Source organism: Poecile atricapillus, chromosome 4 (assembly GCF_030490865.1).
Source record: "Poecile atricapillus isolate bPoeAtr1 chromosome 4, bPoeAtr1.hap1, whole genome shotgun sequence".
In the NCBI taxonomy this organism is placed as follows: domain Eukaryota; kingdom Metazoa; phylum Chordata; class Aves; order Passeriformes; family Paridae; genus Poecile; species Poecile atricapillus.
This window is the reverse complement of record NC_081252.1, coordinates 30,429,166-30,444,791: the sequence shown is the minus strand read 5'-3', so window position 1 is coordinate 30,444,791 and position 15,626 is coordinate 30,429,166. Positions and strand designations below refer to the sequence as shown.

The 15,626-nt window shown below is 47.3% G+C and overlaps 1 protein-coding gene across 1 annotated transcript in view; it reads left to right on the top strand.

Annotated features, from left to right (window-relative positions):
* The first annotated feature begins 674 nt into the window (after nt 1–674).
* The window catches only part of ELOVL6 (ELOVL fatty acid elongase 6), a 79,433-nt gene continuing 64,481 nt past the window's right edge, over nt 675–15,626 (top strand). Inside the window, exon 1 of the mRNA XM_058838504.1 lies at nt 675–971. Within this exon, the coding sequence (XP_058694487.1) occupies nt 883–971 (89 nt within the window). The 5' untranslated portion in view covers nt 675–882. The remainder of the gene's footprint in view (nt 972–15,626) is intronic.

Below are 15,626 nucleotides of genomic sequence, written 5' to 3'. Positions count from 1 at the left end.
GGGAAGGAAAATTAAGGCTACATAAACACTGTGTGACCCAACTGCGAGAGCAGCTCAGCAGGTGATGGTTAGACCTAGGGTCTCTGCCCCACACTCCACCAGCCCCATGCCTACTGTAACATCCAAAAGCGTGTGTGTGCACAGCAGGGAGCTCGGGGCAGCCTGGCTACAGGACAGCGCCCCCAGCATGGGGACACCCAGCTGCAGTCCCTGTCCCCATGCAAGCTGGACCCGGCTGGGCAGGGGGGCAGAGAGCCCCCTCCCGCGGGATGGAGGCACCCGCAGCAGGTGCGCTGGGATCTAAATGCAAAAGAGGACATGTCGCGGGGTGTGTAGGCTGCTTCTGGGGGACTGCATGCGTCTGCCCTTCTAGCTAAATCTGGGCTTGTGCTTCTTTAGCTCCCGGCTGGCCGGCGAGGGCACGCAGGGCGCTGCGGCACGGATTCAGCACAGGGGTGGGGGCTTCCTATTTTTGTAGCTATTTTTGACACCTGGGGTGGGGGGGGTGCCGGGGGGGACGGAGTTCCTCCCTGCCAGGAGCGCAGCCCCGCCGCGGTGCACCAGGAGCGCCAGGGCTGTGCGAGGGGCGGCGGGGGGCGGGTGTCCCGGGCAGCGGCGGCGGCGGCGGCGGCAGCGGGCGGGCACTAAGACCGCGCCGCCCCCGGGCGCTGCGCGGCGGCCGCAGAAGAGGAGGAGACCGGCGGGCCCGGGAGGAGAGGCGCGGAGGGGAGCGGAGCTATGCTAAACCCGGGGTACCGCTGAGGCGGGGCGGGCCAGGCCAGAGGCGGGGGATCTCCGGCGGCGGGCGCGCAGGGGCCCGGCTCCCGAGGCGGCGGCAGGCAGCATCTCGGCGCGGGGAGCGGCTCCGCAGCCACCGGGCCAATGAACATGTCAGTGTTGACTTTGCAGGAATACGAATTCGAGAAGCAGTTCAACGAGCATGCGGCCATCCAGTGGATGCAGGAAAACTGGTGAGTGCCGCCCCCGGGCCCCGCCGCCCGCCCGGATCGGGGAGGCGCTGAGCCCATCCGGGTGCGCGGGTTGCGCCCGGCCGGCGCGGTGCGGCTGGGCTCGGCTCGGCTCGGCTCTGCGCCGCCGTGCGCGGGCACACGGGCGCTGCCGCCGGCGCTACCTGCGCGCCCGGGCGGGGTTCACCGCGCCGGGTTACACAAGGCCGGGGCATCCCGCCGCCGGCGCGGTGCGGTGCTCTGCGGGGCCCGAGCCCCACCGCCGCCCCCTCCCGCCGCGCCCCGGCCCTCCGGCTGGCCCGGCGGCGCAGAGCCGCACACGTGCCCCCGCTCTGCCCTCGGCCTCCCTTGCCTCCATCCTTGCCCGAGCCTAGCGCTCCCCGCGCTGCAGCCTCGTTCAAACAAGTTGCGCGTTTGCCCGCCCTCCCCGCGGAGCCCCTTTGCCTTCCCCCTCCCCTCCCCCAGCTCGTATTAAACTTCATTTGCAGCCATGCGGTTATTAACTTTCCCGGCGTGTGCGTGTGGCCGGGGAGCCGGGGCGAGCCGAGCCGCGGCGGGACCGGGGCTGCGCAGGGACCCGTCGGGGCTTCCCGGGTCGCGGCGAGCCGGAGCCTGACGGCCCCGCGAAGGGACACACGGACGCTCACAGCCTGGCCCGCCGGAGGGGAGTGGCTGTGCCGGGAGACTGCTCTCTGCCAGGCGCTGCCCCGGGGGCATCCCTGGGCCTTGGCCGGTAGCAGGGAGACGAGGATGGAGAGCGCCCCAGCTGCCCTTGTCTGCTCCGCGGGGCCCTCAGAGCTGTCCTCGGGGCCGGGATCCCTCTCTCCATGACGCTTGCCCACCTTGCCTCAGTTCTCGTCCTGGCTTTGTCCACCTCCACGGGCCTTGTGTTCACAGTCTGCCCCCGCTCACCTGTGCCTTGCTGGTGCACTGTCCCTGACCACCCTTTCCTAGTGCTCAGTCCTGCCCTTTCTGCTGCTCCTGCGGTCTCTCTCCCCAGCTAGCCCCCAACTTTTGCACTGCCTGCATGCCCTCCTGTGGCTGCGCTGTCTGCCCTTTTGAGTTCCTGAGGACCTTCCCCATGCCACCCTCATGTGACAGTGGTAGGATAGGACTGTCTCTGGGCCCAGGCTTTGGTGTCTACATTTGTAGGGCAGAATGGTCCAGGATCCTAGGTGGATCTCAGCCAGGGATTTGCTAGAATCCTTTATTGACTTGTCTGGGGAATGTCAAGGGTGGTATAATTAAAATGACTATTTAAGTGCATGTATGTCTCCCTCTGTTCTGCAGGTGAGTTCATCACCTCTTGAAGGGTGCCTGGTGTCACTCATGTTTCAGGAGAAAAGAGACCACATAGATATTCTTGGGTTGGGAATATTGGATGCTTCCCATTCTGTCCATGTTCCAGAAGAAAATTGGTATCAGAATAGGACATGCTGGTGAAAGAGGCTGGAGGGGATGATACATGAGTATACATAATAGTCAAATAACCCAGGAGAGATACAGTTTATGTTAAAGAACATGCCTAGCAACTAGCACTCCTGCATCTTCTCCTTGACTCTCCTGTGCTTCATGATGTGACCTTGGGAACATTACATAACCTCTACTAGGCCTCAGTTTCCCCAGCAAAGAAAGACCAGGGGAGTGCAGAATAAAAATGCTGAAATGCCCTTATGAGGTGCTTCAATGACTTAGTTAGTGTTTGCCGAGTGCCTTGAAGATGTCGGGTACTATGTAAATACTAAGCAGTGTTACTAAAATCTCCCTGGCAGTTTCATGTGCTGCAGAGGTCGCCAGCTGGGACTCCATAACACCAGGCTCCCACTTCCCAGGTTCAGAGGAGGAAACTGTCAGTGTTACACTGCTGTTGTGCAGCTAAAGAGACACAATCATACATGTCCACATGCTTTTCAGTCCAGTTTCACCTTCTCTGAGGGAACCGATGAATTAATATCCTTGATTCTCGTGAAAGTGAGGGAGAATGATCTTCCTGTGTCCTGGGAATGTTTTTGGAAACGAAATAGAGCTGTGGCCTCTGAGGTCTCTGTTGTGACAGGCTTTTCCTGAAAATGCTGCTGAAGACTCTTCTGAGTTTCAGGTTAAACTGTGCATTTTTGTTTGAATTTGCATATTTATTTGCATTTGAAAAAATGCTCTTGCTTAATGAAACAGGTCCTGTTCAAGCGTTAGAGTTTTGCAGGGAGCTGAACTGGTAAAATACAGCAGCTTTTTTTACTTCCTATCAGGATGACTCAATAGGTTTGTGTATGCAGACATCAATGGCAGTACATGGCTCCTGCACTTTGTAGGTGTAGCTTTAATGTGCACATCCTTAACGTAAGAGCCATCCAAGGTGAGATTGTCAAGTAGTAGTATGTAGGGATAAACATGTTCCCTCTTTGAGCAGGACAACAGACTAGGAGACTAGGAGGACTTGCTTAAGGGAAGACTGTGACAGGATTTTATACTGTAATTATTATTTAAATTTGGGTGCAATATTATTACAATGTCTAACATGAAGGTAAACAAATTCTGTAGGTGTGGCATTTGCTAGTTTACCTCATCTCAGAACTATGTCTTGTTACCTTGGAACATATACACACACAAAAAAGGGCTGTAGGGTGTTAGGGGACATGAATTGGCTCTAAGGAGTTAACCCTGACTTTTGGATTTTGAGATGTCTGACTAGGTTCCATATAAAGATGTAGCCTAGTTTGAGTGTGGATGTGAATCATTTTACATATCCTCTGAGTTCTGAGCTGGTTAAAGCACCATCAAGCCCTTTTAATTAAAACTAAAGCTGGAAAAGCTGGTATGCAAAGCCTAGGGGTAGTGGCATACACCCCTAGGTACTGGTATGGTTGGTCGGGAAGGATCATGGTGCAAAGTCTGGTTCTGTTCAGCCAAGGCTCACCTCTTTGCCTTGGTCCTTTGAGTGTGCTCCAAGCTCCATCATTCCCTGGGGCGAGTGCATGTCCTCTGCCCTCACCAGTAGCTGGCACCCAGTCTTTTCTTCCCCATCCTAGGGCTTGTTTTCTTACTGCCATTTACCCCTGAAAATTCCATCTGAGGGCTTATTGGTCTAATGGCAGTGAATGAGGTCCTCCTTCCTTCATTCCAGATGTTCCTGCTTCACTGTATGGAGGACCCCATCCTGCAGCATGCATGGCACTGATACCTCCTCAAAGCTTGGGCCTGGATTCACAGTGGTGTAAAGAGGGTGCTGGTTTTGAGCAGAAATGCATAGTCTGTTGCCTGATACTTACAATCTGATGGGTTTCATGCCTCCCTGAATGCCTGGCTTTATATTTATGTACACCTTTGTGGTATAGCCACCAGACTGCGTGGCTCTCATGCAGGGAGGCAGGAGTGGCAGAGCAAGGTTGGAGGCTGCAAACTTGGACCTGCAGCCTGATGGTAAGAACTGCCACTTAGTTGCCTTCCCTAAACTAACAATGACGGGATTTAAGGAGGTTAAAGAACAGCAGGTCCATTTACTGTCATGAAACTCTTTACACTTTATGTTGTGGGAAAACTGTTGTTAATACACATTGAAGTATAGTGCCATTGAATAGCTTTGAATATAAAATACAGTGTCACTTTAAGATACTTTCATGGTGTGCTCAAACTGTCAGAGGTGTGAAGTCAGTATGTTCAGGTTTAAGTCAAATGTTTATTAAAATAATTGCTTAAAATTATTTCTCTAATCAAACTCTCTCAGCACCTCTTCCCAAACTTCTTCAAAGAGGGAAGTGGTATGAAGTAAATAGTCTGGAGAAGATTATTTTTTTTCTTTAAACTGCTGCATGACAATTAACGCAGTTCTAGTCCTTTACCTACTCCTTTATCTCTTATGGATAAGTATATTATTATTTTTTGGAGAAAATTCACGGTTCTGTCAGACCTGCAGCTAAAAGTGTTGTAGCTCTGAGATCCCAATTCCCAGCTGCAGCCGGTGAGGCAGCAAAAACTGGCCGGTGCTCAGGAAAGGCAAAGGGACAGAAATGCCTGGATGGGGTGGTGACCACCGGAGTCCTTCTCCATCGTGCTGCAGAGCACCAGGTTCAGGCATCAGCAGAAAGTGACAGTCGTTCCTGTTATAATTGTCTGGCCAATAATAATTATCTTCAGATGTCTGCTGACGAGGGGCTCGCCAATGGGGAGGCAGGAGGCCTGTGCTGACTGCGCCGAGATTATCTGGGAGAGCTGACGTCACACCAGGGCTTGCCTAAAATCACAGAAACTTTTCCTCTGCTGCTCCGCCGGCTGCTGCAGCGCTCCGGACATCCCTGCCCCAGCCTGATGTCCTCCTGCCAGCTGCTGCCCTGAGCAGGCTCTCCTCAGTCCTCTCTCTCTCATTCCCCTCCTGTTTTTCTTTCTAAAAAGCCAAGGTTTAACCCTTGGCAGCCAGCAGCATGCTTGCAGGTAGTACTGGGAGGAGGACGAGCAGGATGAAAGTGAAACTGGTTATTTCCTAAAGATGCTGTTGGGCTCTGCTGCAGAAGGCTGGTGTGGTTATCATTAACTGAAGTAATGATTCAGTAAAGAGAGAAGCGCTGCATAAGGACTGCTGGGTATTTTTGGTTTTAAGGGGATCTGACAACTCAAACTCGATTCTAAAAGCAGTTTAGTGGACCTTAGATGAGGATAAATGTTTATGTACTTGGAAGAAAACATCTGTTTAGGAAGTTATTTTTAACCTTTTGTTACCAAAACTTTTATGTGGCAGAGGCAGAAAATGGAGCCAGTGCTGGGAGAAATTTATCCTTTGGTGTAATTTTCTTTCAAGTCAAAACTAGAGATAAATGTTGAAGGGCAGAGGGTCAGCTAATTTGGATTTGTAAATGCACTTGCCTTTTAATAATTCACAGAAGCACCATCGTCCTAGACAGGTTTGTTTCCTAAATGCAGAACAAGCTCTCCTCATCCACTTAAGGTACTCTTGCCTCATGCAGAAATCAAGAGTGAGAGGCTGTGAGTGTATCTCTCCAGGCATATGTGTATAGCAGCCAAAAACTGATGTAAATTACTTCCCCCCCCCCCCCCCCACTCCCCAGCCCCAAGCTCTCGCTAGATGCCAAGTGAAGGATGTAGAGAGGGATGCTGCAGTCAGCCTGTGCTTTCCTCTATGCTGCAGCAAGGACTCAAAGGGAAGATGTGAATTGGTTCTTTTCAACAGAGACACTGTTTTACTTGAGCAGAATTCTTTTGGTCCAAAAAATTTAGCCTACCTCCTACACATGTCATTCTCCAGAGGGGACTTATCCTGCTTTCTTGTGCAAACTGCCCATGAAGCTGAGCAGAGCATGGCAGGGATTAGAGGATCCACTTCTTTGCCTTTCTTTCATCCTGCAGGCCTTTCTGAGCAAAAGACTGATGTTTTGGAGTATAACAGGGTTTTGGCTCTTTGAAAATAGAAGGATGGAGTCTATGAGGAATAACAGCAGATGTCCTTTCAGAGTTCAGGTGTTTTCTGTCTGTATGGGTTTAGGGGGAAAAAAAAATTAAAAATATGGTGGACACCAAAATATCATCCTGAAGATAAATACATCAGTGTTTTCTTGATTCAGCCTACCACTGAAGCGTTGGCCTTTTTTTTTACTCTGTCCCTGGAGTATGAACACATTTGTCATCATGTTGCTTTCGTGATTTTAAACCTCTTGAGAGTGAAGATTTCTCTTTCACTTTGTGAAAGACCACATACTTCTGGGAAAAATAAACTTATAGAAGTGAAGCAAGGAGCAATTTAGGAACTTGACATCATTTTCAGAAGTGAATATGATGTTCAGGAATGTGAAATGTTTCCAAAACACTTTTTGGAAAGCTTTGTTAAGAATTTAGATGCTTTTTCTTTTAATGGAAAAGAGCAGAGATTAAAACATTATTTTTAACTATAAATTAGCATTGTCTGAAGTATAAAATAAATTTTTCACTGGCTTAAGCTATATCAATGTGTGAGATGTTTGTGTAACCACATTACCTGTGTACTGCTACCCAATAAATTTTTTTTTGCCAGCAGTTTTGTCAGCCCACTTGAGCCTTGCCTTGGGTTGGAGTGGTAGGGTTTTGTCTTCTACTGTGCTGCTGCATCACTGACCAAAGTGTCCCAGACTGCTGCTACTACAGGCTATGCTGTTCCTGTGTGCATCACAGTCTCAGGTCTCCTGGGGCTTCCTGGGTTCTCTGGGGAAGGCTGGTGCAGCCCTGTGGGGAGCTCTGCAGGGACACCCAGGTTAACATTCCACAAGCTGTCAACAGAACAGGAAACAGCGAGGCTGTGGCTGCACCTGGGCTAGTAGAAAAAGAAAATTATATCAGTTTGTGTGCAAGGTTTGCAAATATTATGACTGCTTTCAGAGCCAAAGTAGCAGTGGTACTGATACTGCCCTTCAAGGTGTGCCCTGTAATATGTGCTCTGTTGCAAACCAGCAATTGCAAGTCTTGTTGACTTTCATGAGAACACAAATTTTTTTTTTGCTGTGAATTTTATTTACATACTAGGACAAGGTGGAAGGACTCCAAAAGCAACATGACCTCGCTTTGCCTAAAGAAGGGACCCAGGTCCCACAGAGCAGACGTGGCATGAAATGATGGGCAGAGCTTGCATCTGCTGAGCAGTCCTTTACCTCCTGTGGGAAGAGCTGGTATTCAGAGTGGGGCAGAAGAGGGGGAGATGCAAGTCATGGAGGAGACTCCTCATGCCAGGGGAGTTGGGACCTTGCAGAGCACAGGTAGTGTTTTCTGCAGTGCGTGGCATGCAGGGGAATGATCTTGAGGGGAATCTCTTCAGGATGTGGGGAGCCAGACTTCAAACTGAAGGCAGCCATATCCACCTTTTAGACACTGGGCATCAGTCAGGTGCCTGAGTGCCATCATTTCAATGGAAATCAAGGACCTGTGTCATTTCTGAAAATTGCTCTTTGTGCCTCAGTTCCTCTGCTGTAAAACAGGGAACAGTTCCTTTCTGGGGATATTCAAAGTTGGTTTTCTGCCATGTCAGAAAGATGATCCTGAGGTGGTAAGATCTGTATATAACTACAATAAAACAGTACAGAAAACATAATGGTCTTACACTATTACTGTGCAGCTTTACATTTGTACTAGCAGTGAAGAATACTTTATTCTTGCCAAGGATGTGGGGCAAAGTTTGTCTCCTTGATTGTGGTAACCGAGGACTGAGAAGAGCTGCTGTAATATTAGAGGCAAGACAGTTTAGTGTTGGTAGCATGGGATTAAACTGCAAAAGTCCAGACCATTTTTAATTGCAAATTTATGAAAGGAACTGTCCTTCAAATAGTCCAATAAAACTTCAGACTATTCAACATCTGATGATAATTTCTAAACAGAATTTTTAAAATTTGTTGATAATTAGTTTCAGTATGTGAAGTCTGCAAACTGAGTAAAAAAATGAATTGGACATCATCCAGGGTGTGAGCTCGTCAGATTGAATGTGTTGATTTTCATATCTGATGGCCTCAGTTACCCCTGGACGTAAAACTTAAGGTCAGTCAAGAGTGTTAGTAAGGCCAAGTGTCTGTTCTATATGCCTCAAGCTATCAGTAGTATAAATACACCTGGAAAGAGCAATCCCAGGGAGTGCCAATTAATATTTTAAGGGGAAGAAACAATGGGCCAAGTTAATTTTTGAAAAAAGAGGAATCTTACCTTTGACTAATAAAATTTCCTGTGTTTTTCTCCTTCTGTCTTTCTCTATCCCTTCCTTCCTTCCTTCCTCCCTTCTTCCTCTCTTCCTCTCTCTTAAGAGCTACTTAAGATAGCAGTAAAATCCCCTAAGTCTAAACAAAAGTGGGATGCCAAAGTTGTGGCATTGTGCCATTCAGATAGTGGGTTTATTAACAAATCTTTACAAAGTCTGTCTTTTTCCTTATGTAATTTTCCTTTTAGCTTTAACTGGGAATTTACCCTCTAGATCCCCTGATGTGATTCTTCTGAATGCAGATCCTCTGTAAACATTAATGGGAAGTTTGTTGTTGCCAACATACATCATCTCCAGGCAGCTGAAAGCTGTGACTTTTCTTCCTTTTTGTTCTCCCTGGAGGAGCTGGCTGTCCAACTCCTTTTCCATGTCTTTGCAGGGCACAAGCAAAATAAATGTTAGTTATTAGCTGGAAGTGATGTAGACACCTTACATTTCAATTCCTTCTTGTTTCCTCGCCTGCCTTGTCTTGACAGCCAAGCAAAAAACTCCAAGCTCTTTTGTCCACCACATGGATGTCTAGATGCTCTTTTCTACCTCAACTTTCAGAAAGACTTTTGCTCTGCTGGCACAGTAGCTCTGGGGCTGCCAGCTGCCCTGGACCCTGTTGTACTTCACCCCAGAACAAGGATCCATCCTGTTCTATGTGTGCCTGGCGTCTTCCATGCTCCTGGGCGTCTGGCCCAAACCCATGAGTGATTCTACTGCCATTCCCAGGTAAAAGCAGAAGCTATGAGGATGAGCTAAGTGGAACTGCTGATGAGAGTGTGCAGCATTCATTTCAGACTCATGATGAAACAGGTTGCTTAGCAGGTAGAAATATTTCAGGATTCATAATGTTTGCTTTACATTATTTTGTGAGGGCATTTCCCCATTATAGTTTTCCATAAAATATTGCTGTTGGCACTGTCTGAAACAGCATACTGCCTATTTCAGTCTTTTATCTGACCTGACTGCTCCTGTGTGCTTAAATATACCATTTTTGGTCACATGCCTGATCAAGAAAATACTACTTTTGGTCACACGACAACTGTCTGGAAGTGACATTGCCTCTTTCAATGACAGTGTACACAAATGATCAGATTATTTTGTTACACCATTATTTGTTGTTTTAGAACTCTGTAAATACTGTGGAGTTAAATACATTATATTTAAATCTTGCTTGGGAGTCTTATGCTAGGCAAGGTTCCTTCTGGGCAAGGTACTGCCTGTGGATGCAATGAAAAACTCTTGTCTTACCCCAAACTTGGGCTTTAGTTTAAGACTAGTACCCCAAGCAGACAAAACTCACTATTTTTTAAAAGTTTAGGTAAATTATTGCTTGGACTATGAGAGCCAGGTCTGTGCAGCATTGCAGGCATTGCCACCATCTCTGTGACCCGATGGGAAGTTTTGCTTCTGTTCCATTGGAGAGAGAATGGCTCCAAACAGCTGGAGACCACAAAGAAAACTAATGTTGTAGCACTGAAAGGAATCCTCTGTGTCCTTGTTCACTAACTTCTAATACCATGACTGAAATGCCTATTTTTAATTTTTAAGAAATTCACATAAGCTTTCCAGCATTTTCCAAGAGCTCCTCTCTTATATCAGTGCTTAGATCATGGACAAATTCCAAAATTTTGTTTGAAAGATAGGATCAACACCAGCTATTCCTATTGTAACACTTGGAGCCTGACTGTTTCAAGGCTGTTGTATCCAGGATGCTCACCCTTGTTAGGAAATAAAGGAAAACTTATTTTCCAGTTTTTCTGAAAGAAAGATTCTGAAAACCAGTCCCCTGATGTTCGTGAGAGTTGGTCCTTGTGTAATGGTGCCCATGCATAAAGATGGTAGTTACAGTAGATGTGCTTCCCACATCCTTCCGCATGATTTCTTTTGATCCTGCTCAGGATGTTTGCTTGGGATATTTTCTTTAATGCCCAAGATTCTGGTATTTGGTGATTACAGACAGTTTATATTACTGTTCCCTCAGTCAGGTCCTAGGAGTACCTTGCAGGCACTGGTGATGGTATTTGTCTGACCACACATGCCTGCTATGTAAGGTGTCTGAGTCAACAGGAAGTGGGCAGCCAAGAGAAATTTTATTGTAAGACCGCTCCCTCTCTTACCAAATGTAGAGACAAAGGGAGTGAGCCAGACCGTAGTTATTTGTCCTGATCCTTCTTCTCCCCCATAATGCATTTTCTTCTTTTTTCAGATACTTACTTGGTTTTTACTTTCTACCACCCTTTTCCCATTCCCCTTTCATTTCCTGCATATCTTTTTCCTTTTAGGAGCAGTCAAGTCAGCAGCACAGGTGGCTGGGGAAGCCCTGGATGTTTCTGTAGAACACTCTTCACGGTGGGGAAACAGCTCGTGCATATTTTGGTGTTGGGCTGGTGGAGCTGGGAAGCACAGGCTTGGCCTTGTGTTGTCTCTGGCTGAACACAAAAAACACTGCATCAGGGTAGTCCCACTGCCATCTTCTAGTAAAATCACTTGGACCTTGGTTTCTGGAATAAGGCAATGATAACCAAAGAAGAGTGCTTGCTTGTACCTTCCCACAGCCCCATCATATACTGGTATAAAAGGACCCTCTCTTTTAAAAGCCACTTCCCAGTCACTATGTGGAAAAATACTAAATAAAATCCAGAGTTAAACAGTGGTTTGCTTCATTGTAAAGATTTATTTCCTAAACCTATGTGTGTTAGCTAAATGTAATGTAGGATCTGGTATGTGAAACAGTTATGGCAATTCACATATTTTGAAATGGTCATTACTCTAAATGAAATATTTGGAAAAGATGGTAGGAGAAAATGAAAAGAAGTTGTGCCTACATGTAGAAAAAAATACCCCAGGCTGATAACATGGGCAATCCAGAGATTAGAGAGAAATCGTAACTGCAAGAGCTGCCCCACAGCTTTTTATTGCGTGGCGAGCAAGTAGAGCTCCTTCCTCTGCTTTCTGTAGTGGCATGCCCTTGATGGAGAGGAATTGAACAAGGGTAACAAAACAGGATCTGTTAGCATCTATCATATATCGGCATTATCGCTGGGAATGCAGATTTTGACCTCAGGCTTTCCAAATGTTCTTCTTGGTGTGGCAGTCCTTGTGACTTCAGCTGTTGGGGTGTCATGGGGCATCTTCCCTAATGAGTGCTGGTGGCTCTGGGGTAGGTGTGCTAAGTGTGTAAGATACTGAGGGTGGTCCTTTGCTGTATCTCAATGAACTGTTCCAAGTACTGTGAGCAGTTTTCATTGCTTCCAATAAAATGGCATACAGGATTAAGGGAGATTCTTGGCAGACCACAGGTATCTCGCCTATGTTTTTATGATTGTGGTCCAGCATTTTGTCTTCATAGGCTGTGTCCTGATGACCTTAGTTACGATCCATATTTATTGCTGGCAGAGAGTTAGACTCCTTTCCATTAAACTGGATAGTGTTATGTCTGTTTACAGGGGATATGAATTTGGCTTCAGACATCTTTAACTCACTTACCTTGTTTAAATTTTCAAGAATGAGTCTTGACTCAATGGAATTTCAGGTAGTTCTTGTGTTGTAAAGTAGCTGTACATCTTGAAAGAGGAACACTTGTGTTCACTGTATTACCATCAAGAGTTATGGCATTTTAAGAATCCTTTTTCCCTTTGTTAAGATAATACAGAATCCCGCAGTCACATTCTTGGTGAGTTAGATGCTTTAATGACAGAAAGCTCTATAATGTAGCATTTCTAAGAACAGGAAGGATGCCTTGAAACTGGTGGATCCACATAGCCACAAGGGCTGCTCTGAGCGTTGCCCGAAGCCACTACAGCTGGAGGTCTTCCCAGATGAAAACAACCATTTCCACTGACTTTCAGCTGAGGTCTCTCTTCTTAGCTTCCAAGTCCTGTGTGACATTAAAAGAAAGCATGACTTTGGTTCCCAAGACTTTGGAGAGTCTTCCATTGCATGTACAGACATAAACTTGGTACTATCATGCATTTTTCCTGACTGCTGGATCAAATGCTTCCTCTTGAATGTCAGCCAGTCTGTGAGGCAACAGGGACAGCCTCCCTGTCAGCCAGGTTGCACAAGGGGCTGATAGCGGGGTGTGTTGCCTTGGGTTTACTGGCACTGGAGTAGCTTGCCAGGGCTGAACTTTGCCACACACATTGGAAGCACTGCCACAGCTGGGTAAAATGAGCCTTTCATGACTCCTCCTGGGACTGTGATCTCCTGTGGCAGAGTGGCAGGGACCAGCAGAGGCAGTAAACTATCACACTGCTCCAGCTGCCTTGGCTGTGTAGCTGTCCTGAAAGCAGTCCTGGAGAGAGCACAGCATGGAGATGATGTGTCCTAAGTAGTACCCATGATGGCATCTGTACTGGTGCTTGTGTGCCCAAAATGTTGCACCCATGCAGTTTGGGCTGTTTCACTATGGCTGTAGGAGTGGGGATAAACACTCTTAAGTTGTGAATTTGACAAACATCCCTCTCTAACTGGATCCCACGGTATGCTGTGATAATGCCCTGTGGTGTGGTCCCTAGACTATCTTGCTTGACGTGCTTCATTCAAAGAGTGGGTAAGGCACCCATCTGGAGAACTAGAGACTGTCAAGGACCTTTATTATTAAAATTGGAGCCTGGGAATCATCCAAGTCAGTATCCATGATGGGAATGGGAAGAGGATGTAAATTTTTGTGGATGAATAATGAGATGGCTCTACCATTACCTGTAGCTTTGGTGCAGACAGAGATCTGAGAGCTGCTGAAGTTGGACTAAGCCACCACCCCACAGGCTTCCTGTAGAAATACCCATGAAGAGTTTTAAATGCAGGATCTGGCTGTGGAGTAAGTGGGTACGTGTGGGAGATCACTAGAAAACAGGAAGGCTAGATTGAAAAGGCCTTGTTTCCCAGAGACAGGCTTAGATGTAATTCTCTCTGTGCAAGTGCTCCTCTTCCAGAATAGAACTACCCAGTGTTGAATGAGTTAATATGAGCAATGGCTTAGGCTGCCTTCTGCCATGCTCTGAGGTAGTGGCTGTACACTGCAGAAAGCCTTACAGAACAGAAAGAGGAAAGATGTCATTTCAAGTCAGGCTGTGTTGACTCATAGGAGACATTCTGAAGGTTATGGATATATGTTAAGCAGGTATTAAATAGCTCTTGCTTTATAAATATCATTTGCAAAAGCAAGTATCCTTGAGGCGCCAGAGTATATAAGCATGTGAGTTAATTAGAGTCTGCATTTTCAAAGTGGCGGAACAACAGGATTTAGATCAGAAAAACTGCAAATAAGTTTCCTGGTGACGTGAAATCCAGTGACTTCTGTAAAACTTCCTGGCTTTGTGCCTTGCTTTTTCTTCCCCCTCCCTGCGTCCCTTGGACTCAGTGCAGTGTGTTGTGATGTGTGTGGCCCCAGAGAGGAGAGGTGCAGCCCCGCTCCCCACGGCTGTTGCGCAGGTTCAGCGGGGATGGGGATGTCACAGCAGTACTCTGAGGCACTCAGTCACTTCTTTTGCAGAAAAAGCAGGCTGACAGGAGGAAGAGCCAAACCACAGGCTAAACAGGCTCAGTGGAGCATTTCATGGCCTGCAAAGTGACCAGGCTAATCCTGGAAACGTGCAGCCTTTATCATGACACCTGACACAGCAGCACAGCCAGCCTCCTCTGCTTTACCAGATTTCATGCTGACATCCCTGTCTTTCTAAACATGGCACAGATTTTTTTCCTTTCTCAGGCTTAAGGATGGGGGTAGGGTGGGAGCAATGGAAAAAGTCTACATTAAAGTCTTCCCAAAACCAGTTTGAAAATTTAGAGGTCCCCCTGCAAAAGGGTGGGGGCCCTCACACCAGGATGGTCTTCTGGGTTGTCAGGGCTATGACTTTGCAGTGTGAGCAGCCTGGTGGTGCATTCAGAAATGCTTGCCTGACTAACATATTGCTAACATTTGCTGACTCACTCTTGCGCTGCCTTTTCTTTCTTGTTCCCTGGGATGTGTTGATTTTTATCTCTGTTACTAGGGCTGTGACCCAGACACTGTATAATCAGTGTGTTTGTGTTTGGCTCCTGTGTCGGTGGGAGGTATTTACATTTGGATACAAACGTTAATATCATTCACCCTCCAGTGAATAACAGCAGTGAAATACCGGGGTCTGAAGACCCCTGGCATGGGAAGGAGGGCAGGGACACTCTGCTCTTGGCCAGGGCCATCCCCAGCATCACTGCCTGGCGTTTCACACCACCACCTGCATTCGGTTTTGCTGTCTCTTCAAGCCCTGCTCCCCCAAACTGTTTTGGACAATGAATTTAAATTCAGAATCACAGACTATTCTGAGCTGGAATGGACCCACAAGAGTCATCAAGTCCAGCTTTTCAGTGAATGGTCTGTAGGCAGCTTTGTGTTTTCACCTGCAGAAGACTCTAACACAGGCAGCCTGTGTCTGAAAGCACTTCCTAAGTGGGAGCCGTAGATGGGCATGGCTAAGAACTTTGGCGGAGCTTCTGGGTCCCCACTGTCCTGCTTTCCTAGGAGAAGCATGGGCGATCAGAGGCCCTTCTTACTACCTGCCCTGCTTGTAGGTTGCTCCTGGAAGGGCTTCATCTGGCTGCTCTTCACCAGCTGAGCTGCAGCAGCCCTGCATCCTCACAGCCCAGAGTGCTTTCCCACTTTGATCTCTCACCCAGAGCCATTAAGTGTCTATGTCTCTTGTCACTTCAAAGAATGCCTGTTATTGATATGCAGTGTTCATATACTTCTGGAGGTACAGCTCATTTCTTACATGTCTTTTCAAATACTAGTGGTCCTGAGTGATGGTCCTAAAATATTTGAGGGTCCGGGTTAGTATGCAAGGACATTATGTCCTTGCATATTAACCCTTTAAATTTTAGGCTCCCAAACATTTTGTATGAGTAGCACAGATGATTGCAACCATCTTGTCTTCCCAATGGCTTCTAAACCAGCCACCATTTATTTTTCT